Genomic DNA, 26,560 nt, shown 5'->3' with positions numbered 1-26,560 from the left:
TCCACACCACGGCGATAGGCAAGCAGGCCCTGCTGGGTGCTGCCTGTATGCCATGCTTGCCTGCCTGCACATCGCCATGGCAACGGCCAAGCAGGCCCTGCTGAGCGCTGCCTCTGGGCCACACTTGCCTGCTCGTGGGTCACTGCGGCTACAGCCAAGCAGGCCCTACTGTCTGCTGTCAAGCTGCACAGCCGAACCCGCCTCGGGGCGGGTCGGCTGCGCCACCCACCCTGGAGTTGCCAGTCTGGCCCTGCCTGGCTCCCCGGGCCCCACAGCAGCCGCAGCCACTGCGGGTCCAACCCCGCCTCTCTCTCCAGCCCTTGAAGCAGCCTCAGCGGCTGCAGACCAGACCCTCCTCCAGTGCAGGCCCCTGCCACCCCACCCCTGATGCTGCATGCACAGCCTTCTCCTGTCCAGTCGATACGTTATGGCGTCCCAGTTAATTAGCATATTTCTCTATTTTAGATAGATAGATAGATAGATAGATAGATAGATAGATAGCTCGCTCTGGAAACAGCCCAAGTGCCCATCAGTAGATGAAAGGATAAAAATGCTATGGTACATTTACAGCATGGAACAATATGCATCTGTAAAAAAGAAGGCTCTCTTTCCCTTTGAGACAGCATGGAAGAACCTGGAAAGTACTATGCTAAGCAAAATAAGCCAGCCAGAGAAAAACAAGTATCATGTGATCTCACTTATATGTGGAATCTTCTGAACAAAATAGACCCAGAGACATTAACGCCTGCAACAGACTGACTAACTTCAGAGGGAAGGGGGTGAGGGTTGGGAAGAGATTAACCAAAGAACTTATATGCATATATGCATAGCTCATGGACAGATAATAGTACAGGGAAGGCCTGGGGAGGGGGTAGGTGTAGGGTGGAGGGAGTTAATGGGGGGAGAAAAGGGGACATCTGCAATACTTTCAACAATAAAGATAAATTTTAAAAAATAAAAAAGATGTGTTAGACACTGTTGCATAACCAAGAGATATTCCAAAGTCACCTGCAATCAGCTTGGCATAAACTAATTATGCTGTCATTCTGTCTGACACTGACATGTTTAAGACTTAGCTCATTAGCCCAATTCTGGCTAATAAGATCTAAATCACAGTCTGCAATTGTCTCTGGGAAAAAAATTTTATCAAAAAATAAAAAGTTGTGTGGAAAAAATGCCCCTCTTCTTCAATGGGCGAAATAGTTCTATCTTCCTTGTACTCCTGTATCTATTTTATAACGTCAGTAGGAAAGAATATGACCTACCTATAATTAGCTATGGGTTTCTTATTAGATCAGATAATAATCACCCTTAGAGTTTAAATCACCTTTCATCAAGTATTCTAACTACTACTAAAATTTTTTTTTCTATTGATATAAATGGGTTGGCAGAGATAAGAAGAAACACATTAGTCCCCTATGAAAATATGAATGATGATGGTGATGATAAAAAATGATGCCAACAGCTGACACAAAATGTTCATATGTGCCATGACATTTACAAAAATCTCATATCTGACCATTTTCATATAACTCACCTGTTTCAGAACACTCCATGAAAAAGGTATTATTATCACAGAATTTTACAGATACTAAACTGACACAGATAAAGTGGAGTGGGAGAGGCAGGAGGGAAGGGTAAACAAAATATGTAAATTTCTTATATTCTGTTCATTATTAACATGAATATGCTGCAATTACGTTTATAAAATGTTGCCAACACTTATACCTTAGATATTCTTTATATAATAAGCTTTGTTGATGACGAATTACTGCAAATTTTCTGTTATACTCTTCAAGAGAATCTTCTAAATCCTTTAACTTATTTTCTTTATATTCTAGTTCCTAAAAATGGGTTTAGAAATAAGAATGTGAAAAACATCAGAATACATTTTAAATCTGAAGGTAGAAATTTATATTCTGGCAAGAGTACAGAGAACTATATAAAGGAGAAAAATCACCTTAAGTAACACAGATCATTTCTATGATTATTTTGAATATCTTTGTTTAAGGCATATGGAATGAGGCAATATATATAAAAGAGAAGTACTATAAAACAGGTAAAATTAATTTTATCATATATGATAGTTACAGTAACCACACAAATTATCAGATGCAGTAGTTGTATACTTACCTTTAGTCACTCAGTCCCACATACCCTTTCATGAACATCCTATATAATAAAAGGCTAATATGCAAATTGTCCCCTTGGGAGTTTGACTGCTCGCTATGACATGGGCTGACCACCAGTGGACAGTGCGGAATAAAGGTCCCAGCCAACAGCCAGAGGGGCCCGATTGGCCCAGATCGCTGGCCAGGCCTAGGGACCCTTCCCGTGCACAATTTCATGCACTGGGCCTCTAGTATTCTATATAATAAAACCCTAATATGCAAATCAACTGAACGGTGGAACGACCAGTTGCTATGACACACATTGACCATCAGGAGGCAGACACTCAACACAGGATCTGTCCCCTGGTAGCCAGTGTTCTCCCACGGGAGAGTGCCGCTCAGCCAGAAGCCAGGTGAGCGGGCGTAAGCTGGCAGGTGGACATCCCCCGAGGGGTCCCAGACTGCGAGAGGGCGCAGGCTGGGCTGAAGGACCCCCCAACCCCTTAGTGCACAACTGTTGTGCACTGGGCCTCTAGTGTGTGTGTGTGTATATATATATATACATATATGTATATATATACATATATATACATATATATGTATGTATGTATATATATGTATGTATATATATGTTTCTCCACTTGAATTATCCTAATTCTTTTCAAAGATGAAGAAACTGAGACTTAGAAGATTAAGTAACTTACTCAACATTAAAACTCATTATCAGTATCTTTAGCAACCATTTCCTAAGCATTAATGCTGAGTTTGGCGCCAGGTACCTTAAATATATGTACATGCAACACTGTAGGTCATGTCTGTCTGACTCCAAAGGCCTTGCTACTTCCCTCACTCTATGCTGTTTTAGGATTTAAGTCCAATTACCTGTTTTACCACTTTGAAAAGGTTTTCAGATTCCCAATCAGAGGTCTCTCTCTATGCTACCACAGTGCTTCTCATGTTTTTTTATATAAAGACTAGAGGCTCAGTGAACAAAATTCATGCACAGGTAGGGTCCCTAGGCCTGGCCAGTGATCATGGCTGATCGGGGCCTTCCTTCTCCAACTGCTGGCTGCTGGCCAGGGCCTACATTAAAAGTAATGTATAATACTAAATATACAGTGATGTTCTAAGTAGTTAAGGTTGTTGCTCCCTAAGGTAACATATAAATTCCAATATCCAGAAAAAGATTCATTAATGAAACTTACAAATATAAAAATAAGAATTTGATCATCTTAACTCAAGTATATTCAGACATGGATTATCTAGGAAAGGAAAACAGAAGTGCTTATAATAAAAAATATATTCTCACTTATTTTGAACTCATTTTTGTAATTATACTGTAATGTATGTAATGTTATGGGTCATCACACTTCAAATGAAATAATGAAAAGCATCCTTCATGAGGCCATTCATAATGACCACGATATAGATGGCAAAACTGAGAAACAGAGGGCAAGCAGTCCACAATCTAATTTGCTGATGGATTAACTAACACTTTACAGAGTAAATGAAAAAAAATAAATAAAAGAGAATTTATTTTTCTTCTTCTTGCAGTTAAAAAAAAGGAGTAATTTTAACCATCATACTAAAAAGCAGTGTCAGACTTTATTCACTTCAATTGCTTTTCTAACCAGCAATAAACAAAAGTGCCCATGTTAGCCCTGGCCAGATGGCTCTTTTGGTTGGAGCATTATCCCATATATCAAAAGATTGTGGGTTCGTTTTCCAGTCAGGGCACATATCTATGTTGAGTGTTTGATCCCAGGTTGGGGTGTATACAGGAGGCAACCAATTGATGTCTCTCTCTGTGTCTCTCTGTCTCTCTGTCTCTCTGTCTCTCTCTCTCTCTCTCTCTCTTCCTTCCTCTCTTTTAAAAAACATATCCTTAGGTGAGGATAAAAAAAATAATAAAATAAATACATAAATAAAAATGCTCACTTCATTTATACATTACTAGGTTAGAGCAGCTGTATATTATTCCAACTGTCAATCATATATTTTATATAAATAATATCCAGTGAACAAGGTGTGTCAGTATGCTTCTCATGCAGATAAATGGAATAAATTAATTTTATCCATAACATTCCATCTAACATCAAAATCCATTCAAATATATCTCTGTTAATATGTTAAGAACTCAAAAAATATGTGAAGACTAAATTGAAAAACATACTATCAATTGTTATTCAGATATAAAAATTTCAGTACCTGTAAAATATGTATTAAATATTCATTCAGAGAATTAATAATATTGGCACTAGATGGTGCTATTCCATCAGGTAAGTCTACTCCTTTAAAAACAACATTTGATCCTTCTGATTTCCGTAAAAGACTGGTTTCTTTTTCAAGATGATCAATCTGGAAACCAAGAGTTCAGGAATGAGAATCACATCTCTTATACCAAAAGGAAGACAAATTTAAAAGCAGTAACTGAATATTTTTTTAAAGTAGATATATGAATACCTTGTTATATTATAATACACTTATTTTTCCACTTAATTTTATAAGAAAAACCCAAACAGGTGTTTTCTTAATGATAAAATAATTAATTCAAGGGGCATTTTCTAATAAAGTAGTCATTTTTTAAAAAATTAAAAGTTTCATATTAGACCTATGTTCAGTGCTTAACATTATCTTTTATTTGATAAAATTCTCACCTTTAAATTTGCTTTTGCCAACTGCTGAGAATAATTTATAGCCTCCTTCCGAGCTTCCCTGAGCTCCTGTCTTAATTCTTCATTCCTCCCAGTAAATTGGTCAACTTGGGTTTTCAAATGGAGATTGGCATCAAAGATTCCTTCTGCATTCTTTGATTCCATTGCCTAATAGATTTAGGTTATATTTCAGAAATGTGAAAAAAACATTAAAATCATAGTTTAAAAATCTATTTTTAAATAAAATCCACATTTAAGCATTTTACTATTCCCACTGCCATGTATAATAACAAAATAAGCCAAATCTATTTCTCATTAATGAATTTGTTTATAAAACTATTTTAACTTACAACAGTATTACCAAGTTTAGTAACTACTTTATTATAAAAATTAGCAAACATCTAGCTAACCTTAGTAGACTGGTAGCCTAGTAAATCAACTGAATAGGAACAGGATGACAAGGGTTCATATCTTAACCAATCTCTTACTAGCTTGGCAAGTGACTTAAATTCTTTATACTTTAGTTTCCTTATCTCTAAAGAAGAGTAAATAATATTAGCTCTGTCAACTTCACAATATTGGCAGTCATAATGAGATATACATGAAAATACTTTGAAACTATGGAGCACCTGAATTTAAAGCATGAGCAAAGAAATGAAAGTTACTACATCCAATTAAGTGAATTTTCCATTGCTTTCTCTCCACAGTACACATGGTAACAAAGGCAAAGTATGATAACATAGTATTATCCAAGAGTGCTAGGTAAGCAAAAGTAATATGTCAAAATATTAGAATATCAAAGCGCCTTCATTGTCCTAATTCTCCAACTATCAAAAATCTAAACACACACACACACACACACACACACACACATTATGACTTTAAAAGAACTATATGGAAGAAACCTGTTAAATGCAAAGTAAAGCTTCAAAAGTGAAGGCTGAAGACAAAGTGGTAGGATGAGTAAAACCAAATGTAATCTTATACTCAGGAAGGTGAACTAGTGTTGAACTCTGGGCAGCAGATTTATAAAAGGAAGCCTTTACACTAAGAGCTCAGAGAAGGACATGTAAAGTAACAAGATATACTAATTCAAAGGGATACCAGGAAGACAGAAATAGGCAGAAGGGGATTTCTGACAGACAACAAAGTAAGTCTAGTTAGTTCTGTTGCTAAGAAATAGCACCATCCTGTCTACATGGTCTTTTGGTAAAATAATACTAAATTAGATAGTGACTCAGGGCACTGAAAAAAAACAAAACAAAAACCTGTAATAATAGAAAGTGAACTGAAGTGCATAAACCAGAATTATCTGATCTCAAGATTCTGAAGATTTCTTACAAGGAGGTATTATTAGGTTATTTGTGAGTTTTAGACAGGGATATATTTCAGAAAAAAAGAATGACAACCCAGAATAAATGCAGATAAAAACCTAGGGAAGCGGTGGCTGTAGGAAGGCCAGGGACTATGAATTGAAATAGAAGTAAAAATTTGCTAGTCTATTCATTTACTAAATAGTTTCCCTTGGAGAATAAAGTTTGATCTGAGATATAATACTAGTAGTGGGCAGCATAATAGACAAAAGATAGAATCATTTTAGACATTCAAAATAGCAGAGGCAAAAGAAAAGTCAGAATGAGTAACACATAGAAGGAATCAAATTGTTCTCATAACTTATGTCAAATGGTTTTCTTGCCTCAGGAAGTTTTCATCATCTATCTCTCTCTCCTAATAATATAATGTCATTAAAAAAAGTATTCAACTATTGACTGGTCATTATTAAAAAAACAATTCAATGAATAATGAGGTGTTTTTAATATTTAAATCAACCACAAATTTGGGAAACAACATAAATGTGGTCAGATTACATAAACAACATAGTAAAAATCTAAATATAAAATGCATATTTTATTAAAGTTTATCTAATATCATTAATACTGTGAAACTTTTTAAGTCCTTATATGGTAAATATAAATAGAATATTACTTGATGGCTAAAATATTTCCTGTAGCAATGCTTAATTCTTTATATATTTAAAATATTCTTACTACAATCTATTACACTTCTAGTTTTATGGCATAAGATCCTAACAGACCTACCCTCCCACATTTAACAAGTAAATACAAAAACGATTACTTAAAGGTTCTAGAAAATAAACAAAAGCAAACAGATTTTGGAGAGGACTTGTTACTTTAAAAATGGCAATAGCCAGGAGTGATTTGCCATTTTTAAAGCTTTCCTCTGAGGGCAGCCTGCAGTTACTTTCTGGCCTAGAAAACCAGAGGTCAGAGCCAGCCTAAAGCCACACGAAAGAAAAAAGCTAGCAAAAGGGATTTTCAAATTCTGTGTAAAAACTATGCCAGGTCTAAGGTTGACTGTTGAGGCAAAAGAATGGAGTTGACAGAGGCAAGTATCAGTGAACCTAAAGAAAAAGCAATAGCAACTACACAACTGGGAGAAGAAAAAAATAACAAATTAGGAAAAAAATGAACCAGCTTCAGGGACCTCTGGACATCAAAAGGTCTAAAATGTTTCACTGGGGCTCTGGATGGTGTGGCTCAGTTGGTGGGAATGTCGTCCCAGACACCAAAAAGTGACGGGTTCTATTTCTAGTCAGGGCATATACCCAAGCTGAGGTGAGGGTTCGATCCCTGGTCCAGGCACATTCAGGAGGCAGCCAATCGATGTTTCTTTGTTTCTTTCTCCTTTCCTCTCTAAAATAATTTTTTTTTAAATTAAAGAACATACTCTCTCTTATAAAAAATATAAAGTGTTTCACTGGAATTCCAGAGAGAATCATACAGAAAAAAGTAATTAAAGAAATTAGTGGTAGAAAACTTCCTAATTATGGTGAATAACATTAAGAAAACAGATTCAAGAAGCTCAGCAAACACCGAACAAGATACATATACATATATACAAATGTGTGTGCATACACACAGGCACATTATAGTCAAACTGGTAAAAAACAAATATAAAGAGAAAGTTTTGAAAGCAGCCTGAGAAAAAAAATACACATTACATACAGGCAACAATGACTCAGCTGACAGCAAATGTCATCAGAAACTGTCTAGACTAGTAGACAGTGAACAATATCATTAAAGTTGATGAAACAACAAAATGAAACCATTAATATAAAAACATAACTTACATTAACTAGTCTTTCAAGACTAGGAATTATTAGAGATGTTTCTCCTCCATTAACATCAGGATCTTTCTGCATTTCCTTAATAGCTTGCAATATTTCTCTCATACCTCCTTCAAGTTGTTTATTTTCTTCAACTAATTCTTTTACTATAATGACATATGTTTCTCATTGAATGAATAAATTTTACACCATTTGCACTATTCTATATCGATGACAAGTAGTTCACGTATAGGAAAAATAACTCATTTGTAAAATGCAAATAAATATACAAAAAAAGTTCAACTATAAATCCAATGTGTGAATAGTTGAGCTAAATGATATACATATTGAAATTATATACATATACATATCTCATAGCTCAAAGAAATAAATCATAAGCATATTTGCCTTCACTTTATTAAATTTTTTAAAAATTTGTTTACTTTCATGAAAGAATAAAACAGAAAAATTAGTTATTTATAATCACAAAAATATTCAGACTAAGAACATTCTCAGACTATGAATACAGCAGAGCAAACCAAATGGATGAAAGAGAGAAACTAACGTCTATACCAGGGGTGGGCAAACTTGTTGACTCGAGGGCCACAATGGGTTCTTAAACTGGACCGAGGGCCGGAACAAAAGCATGGATGGAGTGTTTGTGTGAACTAATATAAATTCAAAGTAAACATCATTACATAGAAGGGCACGGTCTTTTTTTTTTTTTTTTAGTTTTATTCATTTCAAACGGGCCGGATTCCGGCCCGCGGGCCGTAGTTTGCCCACGGCTGGTCTATACCTTATAGAGGTAATTAAGACTAAAACAGATTAGAAAACAGAATGTATTAAAGTCCTTTCAGATCCATGATTTTCAGTATAAGATAAATAGGTAAAGAAAAATAAGAGATAATAGTAACTTACATTTACTCTGAAATTTGGCTATTATTGTTTTACTTCTTTCTAAATCTCTTTCTTTTTCAATTAGTTCTCTTGAAAGAAATTCACACTGAACAAAACATAAATAAAATTATTTTTTTTTACAAAATATCACAATAGTTTAGTTCTGAACTTTTAACAAAGTTTGGTTGAGGTTTAACACACCAAATACAAGTTATAGAGACATAATAGCAGTCATAAAAGTAAAATCTAAATGATAAAACAGACGGTGATCCTCTTCCCATCTTCTCCCTTCTCTGCCCTCCCCACCCATACCCATGGCAAAAAGCAAACAGATATAATGAAGGTTTTTGTCTTTAGTACCACAATCAACTGTTTTAATATTCACACTACCTGTTTTGCCTGGCTTCTATGACGTTCAAGCTCTATTTCTGCATTTCTACTCTGTGCTTCCTTGATCAATAAATCCTGTGCTATGATTTCATTCTAAAGAAATATTTAATAAATTAGGCAAGTTGATAAGTTCATATCAAATGTACTGCATTTTTAGATTTAAAAAAAAAGAATGTGCATAAATTAATGCTAATGTTCAAACATTAAAAAAATCTTATTGTAATTACTATTTATAGAACTTTGTTAGAAAAGAAATTTAAAAAAAAAAAGAGTTAATAAAAAAGCAATCCCAGGAATGCAATTTGGAGGAAAGCTCACCTCAGATCTAAGAAATATTAGTTCTCTCCATAGCTGTTCTGTAACATTTTCAACTGGATCTACCTGAGATAATTCTAATTGTGCAGTAACACGCACAGGATCTGGAAGATTAACTTCAAGTTTACTTTTCAAAATCTCTGCCTGTAAGGGTACTTCACTTTTTCTTTTATCTTCTTTCAAACTATCAGCACATTTTATTTGGGAATGAACCCGCTCATCTTCTGGTGCTGCTACTCGTGAATTATCCATGTCAGATTTATTATCATGAATTTGTGGACAAAATATTGCAGATTTTTGCCTAAGTGATAACTTCCACATTAAGTCAGAAGCTGTTGATAAGGCTTGTAAAGACAAATTGCTTTCTTGTGTGAAACTTGTCTTCTCAGGTGCTTGATGGCTTTCTGACACTTTCTTCAGAGAGTCATCAGAAGAAGAGTATAGGAAGTTGTTTATTTCTTCATGACTCTCCCTACTAAAGGCACTGACTAACGATTGTAGACATGGTGCTTTAAAAATCTCCCTTATTGTAATAGACTCTGGAGGTGTATTATCATTTACTTGTGTAGATGAGGAATGTCTAGTTAAAGAGACAAAAGGATCCACTTCACTCGCTACACTATGATGAACTTCTGATAACATTCTTGGTAATGATCCTATAGTCATGTTCTCTTCTGACTCTTTCTGGTAAGATTCTGGAATACTGATTGACGCTCTCCTATGCAGCAGCTCTACTTTATCTGAACTCCTAATCTGTATTCAGAATAAATAATGTCTCATTAATCAACCTTTGAATCAACAGATTATTTAAGTAAGAAAACATTTTTTAATTTAACAACTATAAAAAAATAGCAATGTCTAAAATGAGATAATACAGCAAAAATTAAAGAACTGACAATTTTCTTTATTTTCTCTGTCATAGCAAATACTGTTTACCTTTGAATGTGCTGCATTCATATTACCAAGGCTCATGAAATCAAATTTTCTTTCTCCCATTCTATTTTCTTGAGAAAAGTTTTCTGTTAGGTTCAGGTCCTCAACTATTAAGCCTACATATAAAAAATATAACAAATTAGACATAGAACTAACTCTCCTATTATTTTAATACTTTCACTCTTTAAAACTAGAATCAAGTTTTAACTCAAAAATGATAGAATAATTATTTCTAAAATCCCTGATAAACATGTAGCCTATACAACCTTCTCATTTAATTCACTTTTAACAAGATATTAGTATGAGAAACTAATATATACTGTATCCTCTCTATCATTCCTATCCGTTCTATATATAGTTAAAAACACATATAACTCTTTGTAATACTTTAAGCAATAAAACAAAATTTAAAAAAAGAAAGTAGACAAAAATCTTGAATAATGAGAAAACTGGTTAATATACTAATAAATTATGAAGTTTTGCCCTTCTAGAAATTTTTTGATGTACTATAGGAACTAAAATGCTAAAAAAAAAAAAAAAAAATACAAAACAAAAAAATATATTACTCATAGGTATTTATGAACTTAGTTAAAAACAAATTTCTTTTCTGTGGTCTTCAACAGCTATAAGACACTTAACCAACTGTTCTCTTTATATCATGTAAGATAAACAAACAAAAAATGCTAATTTTTATTCAACAAAACATTATACAGTAAATAATGTCTAAAAATTTTTCAATACATAACTCTCTTAAGAAAAAATATCATCAGTAACATATTAACATAAAAATTACTGTTTTATCATTACTAATCACAACTTACTGGCATTGTCTACAAATTAATACAAACTTCACTGTAAACTTTCAGAAGTTCACAATGCTGAAAGTTTGGTTTTTATTCACTTGTTTTGTTGGTTTTTGTTTTGTTTATTTGTTTACCAGTTCCATACTTAGGACTGAACCCAATGACACTCATTTATATAATCTTCATCAGGCCATTATTTTCATTTACTAAACTTGTAGCAGAACCACAGTAATATAGAGATGACATTTTTAACATACAGAAAATTTCAGATACAGACGATTCATTTTCCAATGATTTTTTTAAAGGTTTGAAATAACTGAGTATACCTGAAGTTGCAGTTCTTTTTCCTTTTTCTTGAGCCATTTGGCGGATTTTTTTTTTCAGGTCAAGTCGTTCTTCCTCTAAACTTTCAATCTATAAAGTAAAAATGATTAGTATTTTCTTTAGCGCAACAAGAAAAATAACCAACTGACTACTGCACTTGCCTCTTTCAAAAGAATCTGGTTTTCGGCTCGGTACTGATGCTGTTTTAAACTTTTGCTATTTCTAAATTCAGTTAAATCAATCATTGTCTTCGGTTCAAGGCCTAAAATAGAAAGTAATGTGATTAAAACCTTATCAACATTCAAATGAACTACAAAAGGTTCATATAGCAGCTAGTTATCATCAAGCAACTCGTTATAATTTATTAAGTCAGCATCACTACAGAAGAGGGTATATTTTGTGCAAGAACTTTCCTGATGTTTGAACTATAACCCTCCAAGTTTAAATTTTGTCACAATTATTGATGAAAATCCTGACAAAAAATATTTAGGATCTATCTTGTCTATGTTTGGCTGTCAGTGAGGTACTATAAATGTAGTAATTAACATAATTAAGTCATAGGGATAAAACTGTATAACTATATATATTTTGGCTTGTTGTCAGGGATATATTAAAATCAACCCAAATAAAGAGTTAGTGCAGTGCCTGGCACATAGTAGTCATTATTTAATATTAATATCAACAATATTGGCTGCTCTGCTTGTGGAGTAGCCACTCTGTCTCAGTGCTTCACTAATACACTCTCTTTCGTATATTATCATGACTAATCTGGTGCTTCCAGTGTGCATGTCTCATAACTTTCTATTACTTAAGCAGCTATGTTCTGAAAACCAGACATTAAGACTGTCTCAAATAATTATAACCAAGTTTTGCAGCCTTTACAGTACAGAAAATCTGCTGTTTTGACAGCTATCTGGATGGCTCAGTCAACTTTAGGAACTTCCAGATCAAAGCTGGCTAATCAAGTGATAAGTCATCTATCAGAAGTGTAACTTGAGGTCCTAGCACAACTCTGGGTCCTAGTCAGACACATTTTTACAGATAAATCGTCTGTATAAAATATTTACTTTTCTTTCCTCTAGATAACAGTTTTTACAGATGATCACGTTAATTCTAAGAAAGCATTAACTGGTATTTACCAAGTAAAATAAAATCATTATTTAGATCTTTATTTTCATTTTAAAGTAGCAATTTAGATTGGAATGGCAAAACATTAAAATTGGTAATATTCACTAATAAGGTATTTATTGAAATCAATATATAACTTCTGAAGCTATATTTCTTCTTAGAATCAATAGTAACCTTAAAATACTCAACCGAAGAAAAACTTAAGTAGTCTAAATTATAAAAGTCAAGTACTTAAAAGTCTTAAAAAGGTTTATATAGTATTTCTAAATGTCCTCAAGAATTCTTATGAAACAAAGGCATCTTACAAACTGACATGGGTCACATAGACATTACTCTGATTGAAAAAAATTAAAGGGTTCACTTTTAATATGTGGTATTAACTTAGCAGACTTTCATTTTTAGACCAGCAGTTACTACTGAGGAGATCCTGGCCTGCACAGAGCAGTGCTCCAGGCCTGCCCCCCGCCATCCCAGCCCAACCAAATCCCCAATCCCACGTCAATCAGAGTAGCTCCACTTTTATTTGTTTTAAACATTTTTATAAAAGAATGTATTTTTTTAAGACAACTATTTAAAAATAATAAACAATCAAAAAGGAAACTGAAAATGACTTGACAATTAGGATTGAGCAAAATACATATCTTAAAAGATGACTCACCCACACGCTCTCTAAGTGCCTCATTTTCATCGAGGAAATCATTGATCTTCATCTCAAGTTTATTGATTTCCTTTGTCAATCCTTCAATCTCTCGATCTCTTATTTTAATTTGGTTTTTACAATTCTTTATTTCAATAACAGCATCTTCTAAACCATATACTCCCTAAAAAATACCCATCTAATTTAAATATAACATGATTTATTTGGAATAAATTATTAAACTCATGAATTTATTTTCTTATTAAGTCTGTGGGAAAGTGCACATATACCTAAGGTTTGCATCATTAAACTGTGTTTTTTATTGTGCTTTTTAAAAAAAAGTCCAATAATGATGACAGAAAATGGAAGAGTTGAAACTTCTCAAAACAGCACCCTAATGGCAAAGTGACTCAGAATATTACATTAAAAGGATTCACAAAACATAAAAAATAAATACTAAGGGTCAATCGGCAATACCATTACAATAAGTAAATCATTTCTTGCCTTACTTAGTGGTAATCAGATTTAAAAATATTAAAAAAAAGTACAAAGTCAGGCTGTGTTGCCATGGTAGGCAATAAAACAGTCCTTGTTATAACTTTTATCAAACTAACCAGGTGTCACATCTACATGGTGGCATACTGACACAGATTACAAAGAACCTAACCTTGCTGCCTCACCAAAGCTGATTATCTGGCAAATGGTTTGAAAATAATTCTCCTGCCAAAAAGTAAATGCTACTCAAAAGTTTGAACACTTTAATATAAATTGATTAGGATAATCTTTTTTAAAAAATATATATTTTATTGATTTTCTACACAGAGGAAGGGAGAAGGATAGAGAGCCAGAAACATAGATGAGAAACATCGATCAGCTGCCTCCTGCACACTCCCCACTGGGGATGTGCCTGCAACCAAGGTACATGCCCTTGACCAGAATCGAACCCAGGACCCCTGAGTCCACAGGCCGATGCTCTATCCACTGAGCCAAACCTGTCAGGGCAGGATAATCTTTATTATATTTCTGAAATGCGTTTAGATGGTATGCAGTAAATGGCATAGGACAGTTTAACTGTGTCAAGAAAAATTCTAAACTTGATTGACAAGATAAGAATACATACAGATTCATAATCTTTTAATCGCTTCAGAGTCTCAATTAGTTCCTTATCCTTTTCCTTAGCATCAGCCTCAGCCAGTTCAGCTGTTCTCTCAGCCTCTTTAGTCTTCTGTTCTAAAATGTGAACCTTAGATTGCATTTTCATATAATGAGTCTGTTGAGAAAGTGTTGAAGCACCTACAAGGTACAAGTGAAAATCATAAATGAGTTGAATTGATTACTCATTCCTTTAAATCACTGATTCCAATATAGGTGCAGAAAAAGTGATATATCACTAAAAACGCCCTTTTAATATCACAATTTCTTATTTATAAAATAAAGCTCTAATTTGGTTGTATTAATAAAACAAACTAAAAAAACAAAGTTCAATAAAACCTCAGCTGAAGGGTTATGGATTGTAAAAGATTGCAAAACACTGCTATACAAAGAATGATCACTATGCGAAAACTGCTAACATTTTTCTAATATTTAACCTCTCTTTGTCCACTGTAATAAACTATGGAATTTTAGCTGGACATATGACCACATAACTAATGCGATACAGACAGAAAAGCCATGTGCACATTTCAAGAAATGGGTGGGTTTTTTTTAGGATTTACTGTCTCTTATTGAGAGCATCCCCTCCCCGCCTTTGCAGTCTCTAGACCACTCTTTCCTCTTATAGATCTTGTGTGTGAGCCTCAGGAAGACGGCTAGGGGCAGGGTTGCAGAGCACTGCTTGATGAGACCCACAAAGTGGCCGTAACTGCATGAACAGAGCCTGCAGATTGCAGCTCCTCATAGAGTGCCTTCATCTGGGCCACCTTCTCAGCCTCTTTCTGCCCATAATTCCGCTGCAGTATCTGGCGCTGTTCCAAAGAGGCCCGTCGCAGACACTAAACCGCAGCCAGCTGCATCTGTTGTCCTGGATGTCAATGCCAATATTGTGTGTCACACTAGAGTCCCCAAAGAGGTCAAGGTAGTCATCCTTAATGTGAAAGAGCTCTCCCATCTCCAGCAGGAACTTCTTGGCATTGGCATGTTCCTTCTCTTCTCAATGCCCACCATATACATGGCAGCCACTACAAGAAGGCAGAGTAGAAAGCTAACTTATACTTAACAACAGATTTGTACCTCTTTTCAGTGAATATGCCAATACCCGTGTTGCCCTGCAGTGCTGTGATGAAGTCCAGGCTCTGTCCAATCTCAGCCTGATAGGAACTCTACAGAAAGAGCTTGATTAGGTTCGAGTAATAGGCTGCTCCCAGCAGAACTTCAGCTGTTGGTAGATACATGCTTCTGTAAGCATAGCATGGCGGATGACATCCAAGCCTATGCCTGGCTTCTGATACCAGCAGATCTAGCCCCTGTCAGGTGAGGGATGAATCCATAATGTTGTCTGACACCAGAAAGAAAGCCTGGAGCAGTTCCACACACCAGCCCACAATTATGCCTCCTGGAGACTATGAGCATCCTGCTTTCTGGGTTCCACCAGGTCCTGGAGTGTTATGAGTACCGTCACATCCTGCTGGTACTTACCCTCAATTACATTGTACTCCAGGACCTCCTTGAGCCAGGCAATAGCATCTCTTGTATCTGGGTGCCCCATGTCACCCTCAGTTAATACCCTGACAATCTGGGATAAGTGCTGGATGAAATTCTGCTTTTTTTGGTCAAAAACATCCAACTTCTGGTCTCCATTCATTCTGTTCCTGGATGCTGGTCAAGAAATGCTTTTAAAGGAAAGAAGTGAATCTTTCTTTTCTCTTTCCTCCCTCCTGGCAGCTGGAATATATGCATTGAGGCTGGAACTCACACGGTCTTCTTAGGACAGGAGATGGAAACCAGATGTCAAGATAGGCAGAGTATACAGACTATCTGATATCTGATTTGTGTAGTTATCACACTAACCCTCAACTAGTTGCCTCAATTTTGTTTATATCATGAAAACAGAGATTTCTATCCTGCTTAAACCATTGTTACATTTGATATTTCTGTCACCTGCAGCTAAACTTAAACCTAACTAATAGCTAAAAAAAATCACTACTTTATTATCTTAACTAGACCAAAATATAGTATTCCCATCATTGTAAAATTTATTGACACAAATAATTCTTATACTCATCCATAATAAACATCTACTGATTTATTGGGTATATACTTACGTATTGGTATTGGACTAGTGTGGGAGATCACTTTTGTATAAGAAATGAGCCCTGCCCTAACCGGTTTGGCTCAGTGGATAGAGCGCTGGCCTGCGGATTGAAGGGTCCCAGGTTCAATTCCGGTCAAGGGCATGTACCTTGGTTGCAGGCACATTCCCAGTAGTGTGTGTGCAGGAGGCAGCTGATCAATGTTTCTCTCTCAGCGATGTTTCTAACTCTCTATCTCTCTCCCTTCCTCTCTGTAAAAAATCAATAAAATATATTTAAAAAAAAAGGAGCCCTGTTCTCTGGAGTGAATAGCCTAGCCTTAGATGGAGAATGTGACAGAGGCTGAGTGGCCCCCAATATCCATTCTCCCTTTCTTCCACAAGGCCCTCCATTACATTTACCTGCCTATACTTCAGTATGTGCTCTTTGCCTCTTTCCCCTTCTTCCTTCATCTTGCTGTCTGAAACGTGGATGTGACACTAAAGCTCCATTTCAAATAAGGCAGATGAGGGCAACACCCCTGTGCAATGGTCTTGATTTAGGTATTTCCTAATTCCAATGCACAAATGAGGAATACATTTCTATCTTGATTTTGTTACTATTTTTCTGATGTTTCTGACAGCTAAACCTAATCCTAACCAATGAAAGGGGAAAGACCATTAGCTGTCATATTTACAAGTTGATCAAGACATAGAGTATACTCCAATACACACATCTGTGGGCTTTAGAGGTCAAATGCTGTGACTGACTGAGGTGTCATTAGAAAAGACCTCTTCCTTATTCAACAGCAGAGATCAATTGCCACTTTCTCCTGTTGGCTGGAATATGTAACACCCATAATATCAGTCATCCTTTTAAAGCACTTTAAACTACTGTCAAAGTATAATTCTCATACATAATACACACACATATAGAAATATGTATATCAAGTGGGTCTTGATGTTGCTCAACAATCACACTACATTTTCCTAGTCTGTTCATTCTTGCACATGACCATTTCATATTTCTTTTCTATTCTCTCCTCAAACTTCTAATACATATTCCCCTATCCCCACTTTCAGCTGAAAACCTTGCTTCCTGTTTACTGAGAAAACAGAAGCAATCAGAGAAATTCTGCAAGTTCTCACTGAAACGTGGAGTTCAGGGTGCAGACTTCTTCTGTCAGTTTCTGCCCTACAAAGTTTGAATAAATTTGTGTACAAAAACGCTTCTTTAATAAAAAACGTAGAAGTTTATTGGAAGCAGATACAAACTCCAAATGGGAAAGGCTTGCTTTCTTCCTCTTTCATGGGAAAAAATCCAAAATTTGAATCTGTAATTTGTAATTTGTTGAGTCTTTTTGTCTCTGAGTTCCTATAGGCTGTAGTTTTTTGTCTGAGGTATTTATTATGTATTCTGAAGACCATTCTTTTCCTTATTGTGTCTCTTCCACCATGGAACCTTAGTCTTGTAATAAGTTTTCACGATACCCATTTTCATGTTGTTGTTTTTTTGGTTATTTTATTTGTTCCGGTTGGAGTTATTTTAGACCACCCTATGGCTTCCTTTTAGTTGTCCTAGCCAGAGATGTTTTATTACCCCTTAGGTCAGGGCTGTTTTAGATCTAACTTATGGCTGTTTTAGTTGTTCAGGCCAGAAATGCCTGCATCCTTCTTGGACCCTGCCCCCCTTCTTGTCTTAAGCTAGTTGACCCTTTTCATCACCATCAAGGCCAATCAGGGGTGGTGCGGGCCAGGGGGAGGGGCCACGGGCGGGGCAGTAGGCTGGCCGGCCCCACCACCTGGTGGAACTCCCAGGCGAGGGGACAATTTGCATATTAGCCTTTTATTATACAGGATTATTGCAATAGTTTTATAGCAGGTCTCCCTGATTCTGTCCTTCCCCCTCCTATACTCTATGGCAGACACAGCCTAAGTCAAATTATATCACTTCTGTCTTCAGAAACTTTCTTTAGTGTCCCTTCTCACTTAAAAAAAAGCCAAAGTCTTTACAATGAACTTTAAGGCTCCATATGATATGACTCCTGACTATTGATTTCTGATCTCTTCACCAACTACTGCCCACTTGGCACTCTGCTCCAGTCACAAAAGCTTGTTGTTCCTCAAATATACCTGGTACACTCCTGCTTCAGCACCTTTGCACTTATATCCACTACTTAGGTGACATTTACATAGCTCACTTCCTTACTCCCTTTAAGTTTTTGTTCAGATATCACACCAACCACACCACCAACCACAATCACCATTCTATCACTGACAGTTACATACACACACATAGGCTCACCCATTAACTCTCCTTTGTGCCTATTTCTTTTATCTTCAGGATTATAATAAACTAGAGGCCCAGTGCACAAATTCGTGCACTGGTGGGGTCCCTCGACCTGGCTGCTGATCGGGCCAATCGGGGCTGATCGGGGCCGGCTAGCCAGGGGGGAGGGACTGTGGGAGGTTGGCCGGCCGTGGGAGTTTGGCTGTGGAAGCACACTGATCTCCAGGGGGCAGCTCCTGCATTGAGCATCTGCCCCCTGGTGGTGGTCAGTGCATCATCATACTGACCAGTCGTTCGTTCGACTGGTCATACCGGTCACTTAGGCTTTTATATGGATAGATATATCATAAACTTACTGTGAATAGTTTGCATTACTGTGCTCTGATATATCTATGGTATGCAGTACTGTGGAAGTAGAAGACCACTGATGTTTTACAGGCTTATGTTCAGAGGGCTTAATGTGTTAAACAAGGTAGTATGACCCAGGATAGGAAGAATATGATAAGACATTAAGTTGGGTAAGATTAATTCAAATGTTGACAAGTCAAATTACCCTGAAAACTAGGTGCAATGCTGCTACATTGATCAAAACTTTATTGTCTTCCATTTTATATTAATTATTAAAAGGGGTTTTAAATAAAAAAAATCAATTATATCACCATTTTCATTTCTTTCATTCAGCCAACCTAGTAATAAAGGTTAATGTGATTTTCATTAGAGAAAAATTATAGAAAACATCTGCATGATTTACGAATTGAAACACTAGGAGGATATGTAAAGTACTTAATGATATCCCATACAATTTTTTGAAAATATAATAAAATTCATATAGAGAAAAAGCAATAATATATCTATTGACATGACATGATTTTATTTTTTAAAAATATTTTAAAATGTGATGGTATATAAAATAATGATATAGTTATAAAATATTAAATTACCTTTGTTTCTTTGGAGCTCATTTTTCAAATCTTCAATAATAAACGTATTTTTTTCCATTTCCTTTGTATATTGTTCTACTTGCTCAGTGAGCATCTTAATATGACTGTCTCGTTCTTGTATACCCTATAAAATATTTTTTAATATTACATATTATCTTTTCATCAATATTAACATACATTTTTAAAGTAAGAAAAAGGTAGGTCTTGCCAGCCAATGGGCTCGGTGGTTGAGTATTGACCCATGAACCAAGAAGTCACCAGACTGATTCCAGGTCACGGCACATGCCCGGGTTGAGGGCTCGATCCCCAGTAGGGGCATGTGTGCAATAGGCAGCTTAACCATGTTTCTATTTCTCTCCCTCTCCCTTCCTCTTTCTCTAAAAGTCAATAAAACATATTTTTAAAAAGAAATTCTTAAAATAAAAAGGTAGGTCTTGTTTTTTTTATTAAGACTAGAATATATTTTTTATGGGTCAAAACATGCCTTTTACTATCTTATATATCTCAATTGCACTATACAACATTAAGTACAATGCTGTCATTCTAATAACTTAAAGACGATTTAATGACTAACACTCCAGCAAACAGGAATTCTAGAACTCTAATATTTGTAGTTTCTTAGGGTTCCTTTTATGTTACTTTTTCCCATCATCCACCCAATTCCATCTTTTTTACCATTTTGTATGTTTGTGTTTAGCCCTGTGCATCCTCACTTACTTAACTTAGCTTTTAATCTTGCAGAACTCAAAATCATTGTCCCCTGAAATTGTTATTCACCAAATACTTCCAAAATTTCCTTCTCTTTTGAATTATGACTATAGAGCACTGAAAATGAAAGTGTGAATTCTTTCTCTACAAATACATTTGTACTAAAACTAGAAATCCTTATGTAGTACAGTCTTATAACCACACTTTTAGCCTATTTCACATTGTACAGGATATTTTAGCACTAAAATACAATATAATAAACTTTAATAACAGAGTATTAAGATGTTTTAAACTTCTAAAGTTTTTAATAGTTTCATATTAAATAATTCCAAAATCAAAACAATGAATATATTATCTATATCAATGCAGAAAAGTACACAAAATAATTATATTCCCAACTCAAAACTTAATTCTAATTTTTTTGTGGGACTGGATGGTATAAGAAACTTCAAGAGACTTTATTATATATCCAATAGTGCAAGCCACTATAATTGGCACTGGTGATTAAATGACAGTGCAAAGTTTCATAGCCTACTTTAATAAAACAGATTGATAAACCAAATTTTACCTGTTGTAGAGCCATAACATTACTTTTATCAGCATCAAGCTGGGCATTTTTCAGTTTCTCCCTTAGGTTATGTAACATTTGCTGATATTCAATAATTTCATCATCTTTAGAAGACAAAATTAACTGGAAATAAATGAAAAAGGACCTGTTACGTAAGAGAAAAACGAACAAACCATTCCTCAATTATGATAAATACTCTAATATATACCATCAGGAGATTTAAAAAAAATACAGGAAATACAATTCTTTGAAGTGAAAAAGTATCAACAACAGTTGAGTAATCATTGTTCCTTTTGTGTGTACAACTTGAATTTCAAATAGGAAATGATTCAAAAATACATACTGTGGTTTTTGCTATTCTAGAAATTGATTCTCTAAACAATCTCAGACTTTCAAAACCCATTCCTAAAACAAGAAGTTACAAATACTTCCATGTATTACAAAAAGTTTTGTACAACTAATCTTTTTTTTTACATATATATTTTATTGATTTCAGAGAGGAAGGGCGAAGGAGAGGGAGATAGAAGCATTAATGACGAGAGAGAATCACTAATTGGCTGCCTTCTGCATGCCCCACACTGGGGATTGAGCCTGCAACCCGGGCATGGGCCCTGACAGGGAATTGACAGTGATCTCCTAGTTCATAGGTCGACACTCAACCACTGCCACATCAGCCAGGCAGTATAACTAATCTTTATGAAGGAAACATTAAAGTACCACTGAGAAGCATAAAATACCTTGAATGAATGAAAGGTATCTTATAGTGTTGTATGAAAGGAGAGGTTAGCCCTCCCCATGACAAGGATGGAAAAGGTGCTCGGGCATGACAACATGCATAGGATTAAGGCATTGCCACCTACTTCACAGCAGCTAACCTTTGTTTTTTAATATTGTATTGCGTATTTGAAAATAGTTAGGAGAGTGGATCTTGAAAGTTTTCATCACACAAAAAAACTGTAACTATATAGTGATGGATGTTAACTGAATTTATTGCAGTGATGATCATTTTCCTATATATTCAAATATGAAATCATTACACTGTGCACTTGAAATAATGTTATGTTATGTCAATTACACCTCAATTTAAAAAAAAGAATCTTGTGTTCTTTGCTAGTAGGACCAAATATCAACAGCAATCTATAAATTCATTTATAAATTGAATACATACACAATAAAATAACAAATATTTTTTAAAATTATTTCTAGCCTAGCCAGTTTGGCTCAGTGAATAGAGCATCGGCCCATAGACTGAAGGGTCTGAATTTGATTCTGGTCAAGGGCACATACCCCCGTTGCAGGCTCGATCCCTGGCCCTGGTTGGGGCGTGTGCAGGAAGCAACTAATCAATGTGTCTCTCTCACATCAATGTTTCTCTCTCTGTGTCTCTCCCCCTCCTTTCCACTATCTCTAAAAATCAATGGAAAAATATTCTTGGGTGAGGATTAACCAAAAAAAATATATGTATATACACACACATATATAAAATTTGTATTAAAAAACACATTTATAGGGAAGAGTCTAAAAATAGAAAAATGAGAACAGCTTTTTCCAAATATTTACACATAACAATAATTAAAACAAGTGTACATGGTTAAAAATAGATCAATCGATATAAAAAAAGGAAGTACTAAAATAAATTCAAATTGAACAGGAGTTTGTTGTAAAAAAAATGGAACCATATTTTAGTAGGAGAATGATAAAATATTCAATAAATTATGTTTGGACAACACTAGCTCTAAGTGCATACATATCTCATTTTTTATACCAAAATGAATTACATATACTTCAAAGATCTAAATGTAAAAAATGGAAGTAAAAGATACTAGAATATGAGGAAATAATTTTATATTCAGAATCCTTTCTAATTATAATATAATGGCCAAAAGCCATAAAATATACAACTATATAATGCATAAAAAATATTTCATAGCAAAAAAATACCATAAGCCCCCCCAGGGATGCCAAAAAAAAAAAAAAAATACCATAAGCCAAAACACAAATGACAAACTGAAAGAATATAGTTGCAAAGTGTATCACAATTATACTTGTATCAATTTATTCTATAGATACAGATTTTCAAAATAATGAATATACACAGATATTTCATTAAAATAGTTTCCAACAGAAAAAAATGGAAACCTCCTAAATATTACACTAAGAAAAATTACACAGCCATTAAAAAGAACAATGCAATATTATATGCACTGATATAATGTTTCTTAAAAAGCAGCCTGGCCTGTGTTGCTCAGTGGTTGAGTAGACCCATGAACCAGGAGGTCACAGTTCAATTCCCAGTCAGGGCACATGCCTGGGTTGTGGGCTTGATCCTTGCTGGGGGGCGTGCAACCAATCAATGATTCTCTCTCATCATTAATGTTTTTCTTTCTCTCTCCCTCTCCCTTCCTCTTTCTGAAATCAATTAAAAAAACATTAAAAAATCTATTTATAAAAATTTTTAAAAATACTAAGCAGGGAGAACCAAGATGGCGGCATAGGTTAACGCCGGAGTTTGCTGCTTTGAACAACTACTTCAAAAGTGAAACCAAAAAACGGAAGGGACATCACCCAGAACCACAGGAACGCCGGCTGAGTGGAAGTCCTACAACTAGGAGGAAAGAGAAACGCATACGGACACTCAGAGGAGGCGCAGTGCTGAAGTCAAATTCTGAGGTGCAGAGTGCGCGAGCGGGCTGGCGGCGGAGGGCGCGGTTGGCGTTTTCAATCGGGAGGGAGTCGCAGACTCTGAGCTCCAGATCCGGGCGAGTCTTTAGCGACCCAGACTCAAACGGGAGAAGCGGGACTGTCTGGCTTCGGTCAGAGCGAGTGCAGCTTTCTCTCCGAGCTTTGCAGCGGGTGCTGGGACTCAGAGAGGCAGAGCCCCTGGGGACAGGACTGAGAGCCGCCATAACTGCTCTCTCCAGCCCACCCTGTTGATCCTGTGCGACCCGCCCCACCCAAGCCCTGCACAGAGGCATTTGCCGGATAGCCTCAGGCAAACGCTAGATTAGCACCTCCCTAGAAGACAGAAGTTCTCTCACTGCTGACACAGCTGATTCTCATAGCCACTTGGCCTGGAGGTCAAACCCTCCCTGGAATTAGCTACAACAATCAAGATTTAACTATAAGACTGCGCACAAAGACCACTAGGGGGTGCACCAAGGAAGCATAACAAAATGTGGAGACAAAGAAACAGGACAAAATTGTCAATGGAAGATATAGAGTTCAGAACCACACTTTTAAGGTCTCTCAAGAACTGTTTAGAAGCCGCCGATAAACTTAATGAGATCTACAAGAAAACTAATGAGACCCTCGATCTTATATTGGGGAACCAACTAGAAATTAAGCATACACGGACTGAAATAACGAATATTATACAGACTCCCGACAGCAGACCAGAGGAGCGCAAGAATCAAGTCAATGATTTGAAATGCGAGGAAGCAAAAAACACCCAACCGGAAAAGCAAAATGAAAAAAGAATCCAAAAATGCGAGGATAGTGTAAGGAGCCTCTGGGACAGCTTCAAGCGTACCAACATCAGAATTATAGGGGTGCCAGAAGATGAGAGAGAGCAAGATATTGAAAACCTATTTGAAGAAATAATGACAGAAAACTTCCCCCACCTGGTGAAAGAAATGGACTTACAGGTCCAAGAAGCGCGGAGAACCCCAAACAAAAGGAATCCAAAGAGGACCACACCAAGACACATCATCATTAAAATGCCAAGAGCAAAAGATAAAGAGAGAATCTTAAAAACAGCAAGAGAAAGAAACTCAGTTACCTACAAGGGAATACCCATACGACTGTCAGCTGATTTCTCAACAGAAACTTTGCAGGCCAGAAGGGAGTGGCAAGAAATATTCAAAGTGATGAATACCAAGAACCTACAACCAAGATTACTTTATCCAGCAAAGCTATCATTCAGAATTGAAGGTCAGATAAAGAGCTTCACAGATAAGGAAAAGCTAAAGGAGTTCATCACCACCAAACCAGGATTATATGAAATGCTGAAAGGTATCCTTTAAGAAGAGGAAGAGGAAGAAAAAGGTAAAGATACAAATTATGAACAACAAATATGCGTCTATCAACAAGTGAATCTAAGAATCAAGTGAATAAATAATCTGATGAACAGAATGAACTGTTGATTATAATAGAATCAGGGACATAGAAAGGGAATGGACTGACTATTCTTGGGGGGGAAAGGGGTGTGGGAGATGCGGGAAGAGACTGGACAAAAATCGTGCACCTATGGATGAGGACAGTGGGTGGGGAGTGAGGGCGGAGGGTGGGGCGGGAACTGGGAGGAGGGGAGTTATGGGGGGAAAAAAAGAGGAACAAATGTAATAATCTGAACAATAAAGATTTAATTAAAAAAAAAAATACTAAGCAAAAAGATAGATACTAAGAGGGTGGGCTAGAAAGAGTCAATGGGGAAAAAGTGGATGTATGTAATACTTTTAACAATAAAGATTTTAAAAAGAAATATCTGAACAAAAAAAGATACTAAGGAAAAACAAAGTACAAAAGAATACATATGCTACCATCTCTCCTCCCAAAATTAAATATGGTAAAAACAACTTTTTTTTCCCTAGGGATTGGTAAATTATGCCTCACAAGTCAAATATGGCCTGCTACCTATTTTTGTAAAGATGTATTAGTACTTTGCTCATTCATTTATGTACTGTCTACAATTGCTTTCACGCTACAATAGCAGAGTTGAGTAATGATACCAAAGACCAAATGGTCTAAAATATTTATTCCCTGGTCTTTTACAGGTTTATTGTCCTCTAATTGATTCTATAGGACTCATTTGCCTTTGTTTAAAATATAGATTATCTGAGCTTCCCAAGTGATAACCAATTCCAAATAATCAGTAAGATTTATGTGAACCCTGTTAGAAACATTGACTAAAGTGATGGCTTTTATAATTAAAACTAGAGGCCCAGTACACAGATTTGTGCACTGGTGGGCCTCTAGGCCTGGCCGGAGCTCTCACGTAATCCGGGACCCCTCGGGGGATGTTGGGGGCCCAGTGCACAGATTTGGCCCGATCCCTGCAGGCCAGGCCGAGGGACCCCACTGGTGCACGAATCCATGCACCAGGCCTCTAGTATGCAATTAAGAACTTTGGTTAATCTCTTCCCACCCTTCCCCCTTCCCCCACCCCTCTGAGATTCATCAGTCTGTTCCATGTTTCCATGCCTGTGCATTGAGTGTCTGCCACCTGGTGGTCAGTGTGCATCATAGCTACTGGTTGAATAGTCAGTCGCTTAGGCTTTTATATATATAGCCTAGAAGCCTGGTGCACAAATTCATGCACAGGTGGGCCTGCAACTGAGGCCTATTGTGGGGGGCCGGCTGGCTGGGGGAAGGGACCCCGGGAGGTTGGCCAGCCTGAAGGACTGCAGGAGGTTGGCTGGTTGGGGGGGGAGGGGGGGGGCGGGGTGGAGCAGGACTGTGGGAGGTTGGCCGGATGGCGCCCCCTGATCGGGGCCATCAGGGGGCTGG

General features: G+C 36.3%; 1 protein-coding gene, 1 non-coding gene and 1 pseudogene across 8 annotated transcripts in view; 1 reads left to right on the top strand and 2 right to left on the bottom strand.

The window, feature by feature from the left end:
- Positions 1-26,560, bottom strand: part of CEP290 (centrosomal protein 290) — a 118,124-nt gene that overhangs the window by 74,623 nt on the left and 16,941 nt on the right. For 5 of the 7 annotated variants that reach the window (XM_036301405.1, XM_036301406.1, XM_036301409.1 and 2 more), the window contains 13 exons: positions 21,056-21,178; positions 19,780-19,903; positions 14,443-14,615; positions 13,344-13,506; positions 11,719-11,819; positions 11,560-11,647; positions 10,434-10,546; positions 9,183-9,275; positions 8,814-8,898; positions 7,917-8,059; positions 4,769-4,933; positions 4,320-4,469; positions 1,729-1,844 (listed from right to left, as the gene is read on the bottom strand). In XM_036301405.1, the coding sequence (XP_036157298.1) occupies positions 1,729-1,844; positions 4,320-4,469; positions 4,769-4,933; positions 7,917-8,059; positions 8,814-8,898; positions 9,183-9,275; positions 10,434-10,546; positions 11,560-11,647; positions 11,719-11,819; positions 13,344-13,506; positions 14,443-14,615; positions 19,780-19,903; positions 21,056-21,178 (1,637 nt within the window). Of the gene's footprint in view, positions 1-1,728; positions 1,845-4,319; positions 4,470-4,768; positions 4,934-7,916; positions 8,060-8,813; positions 8,899-9,182; positions 9,276-10,433; positions 10,547-11,559; positions 11,648-11,718; positions 11,820-13,343; positions 13,507-14,442; positions 14,616-19,779; positions 19,904-21,055; positions 21,179-26,560 lie in introns of those variants that run through there. The other 2 variants (XM_036301407.1, XM_036301412.1) reach the window with 2 other exon arrangements.
- On the bottom strand, positions 14,843-16,141 carry LOC118651831 (annotated as a pseudogene).
- On the top strand, positions 21,819-21,941 carry LOC118652393. Its single transcript, XR_004966625.1, has one exon. It is a non-coding gene; the product is annotated as a U6atac minor spliceosomal RNA (small nuclear RNA).

This window comes from Myotis myotis, unplaced genomic scaffold (genome assembly GCF_014108235.1).
Source record: "Myotis myotis isolate mMyoMyo1 unplaced genomic scaffold, mMyoMyo1.p scaffold_m19_p_3, whole genome shotgun sequence".
NCBI classification, from domain to species: Eukaryota; Metazoa; Chordata; class Mammalia; order Chiroptera; family Vespertilionidae; genus Myotis; species Myotis myotis.
Note: the sequence above shows the minus strand (reverse complement) of the source record. Positions and strands in the feature narration are given on the sequence as shown.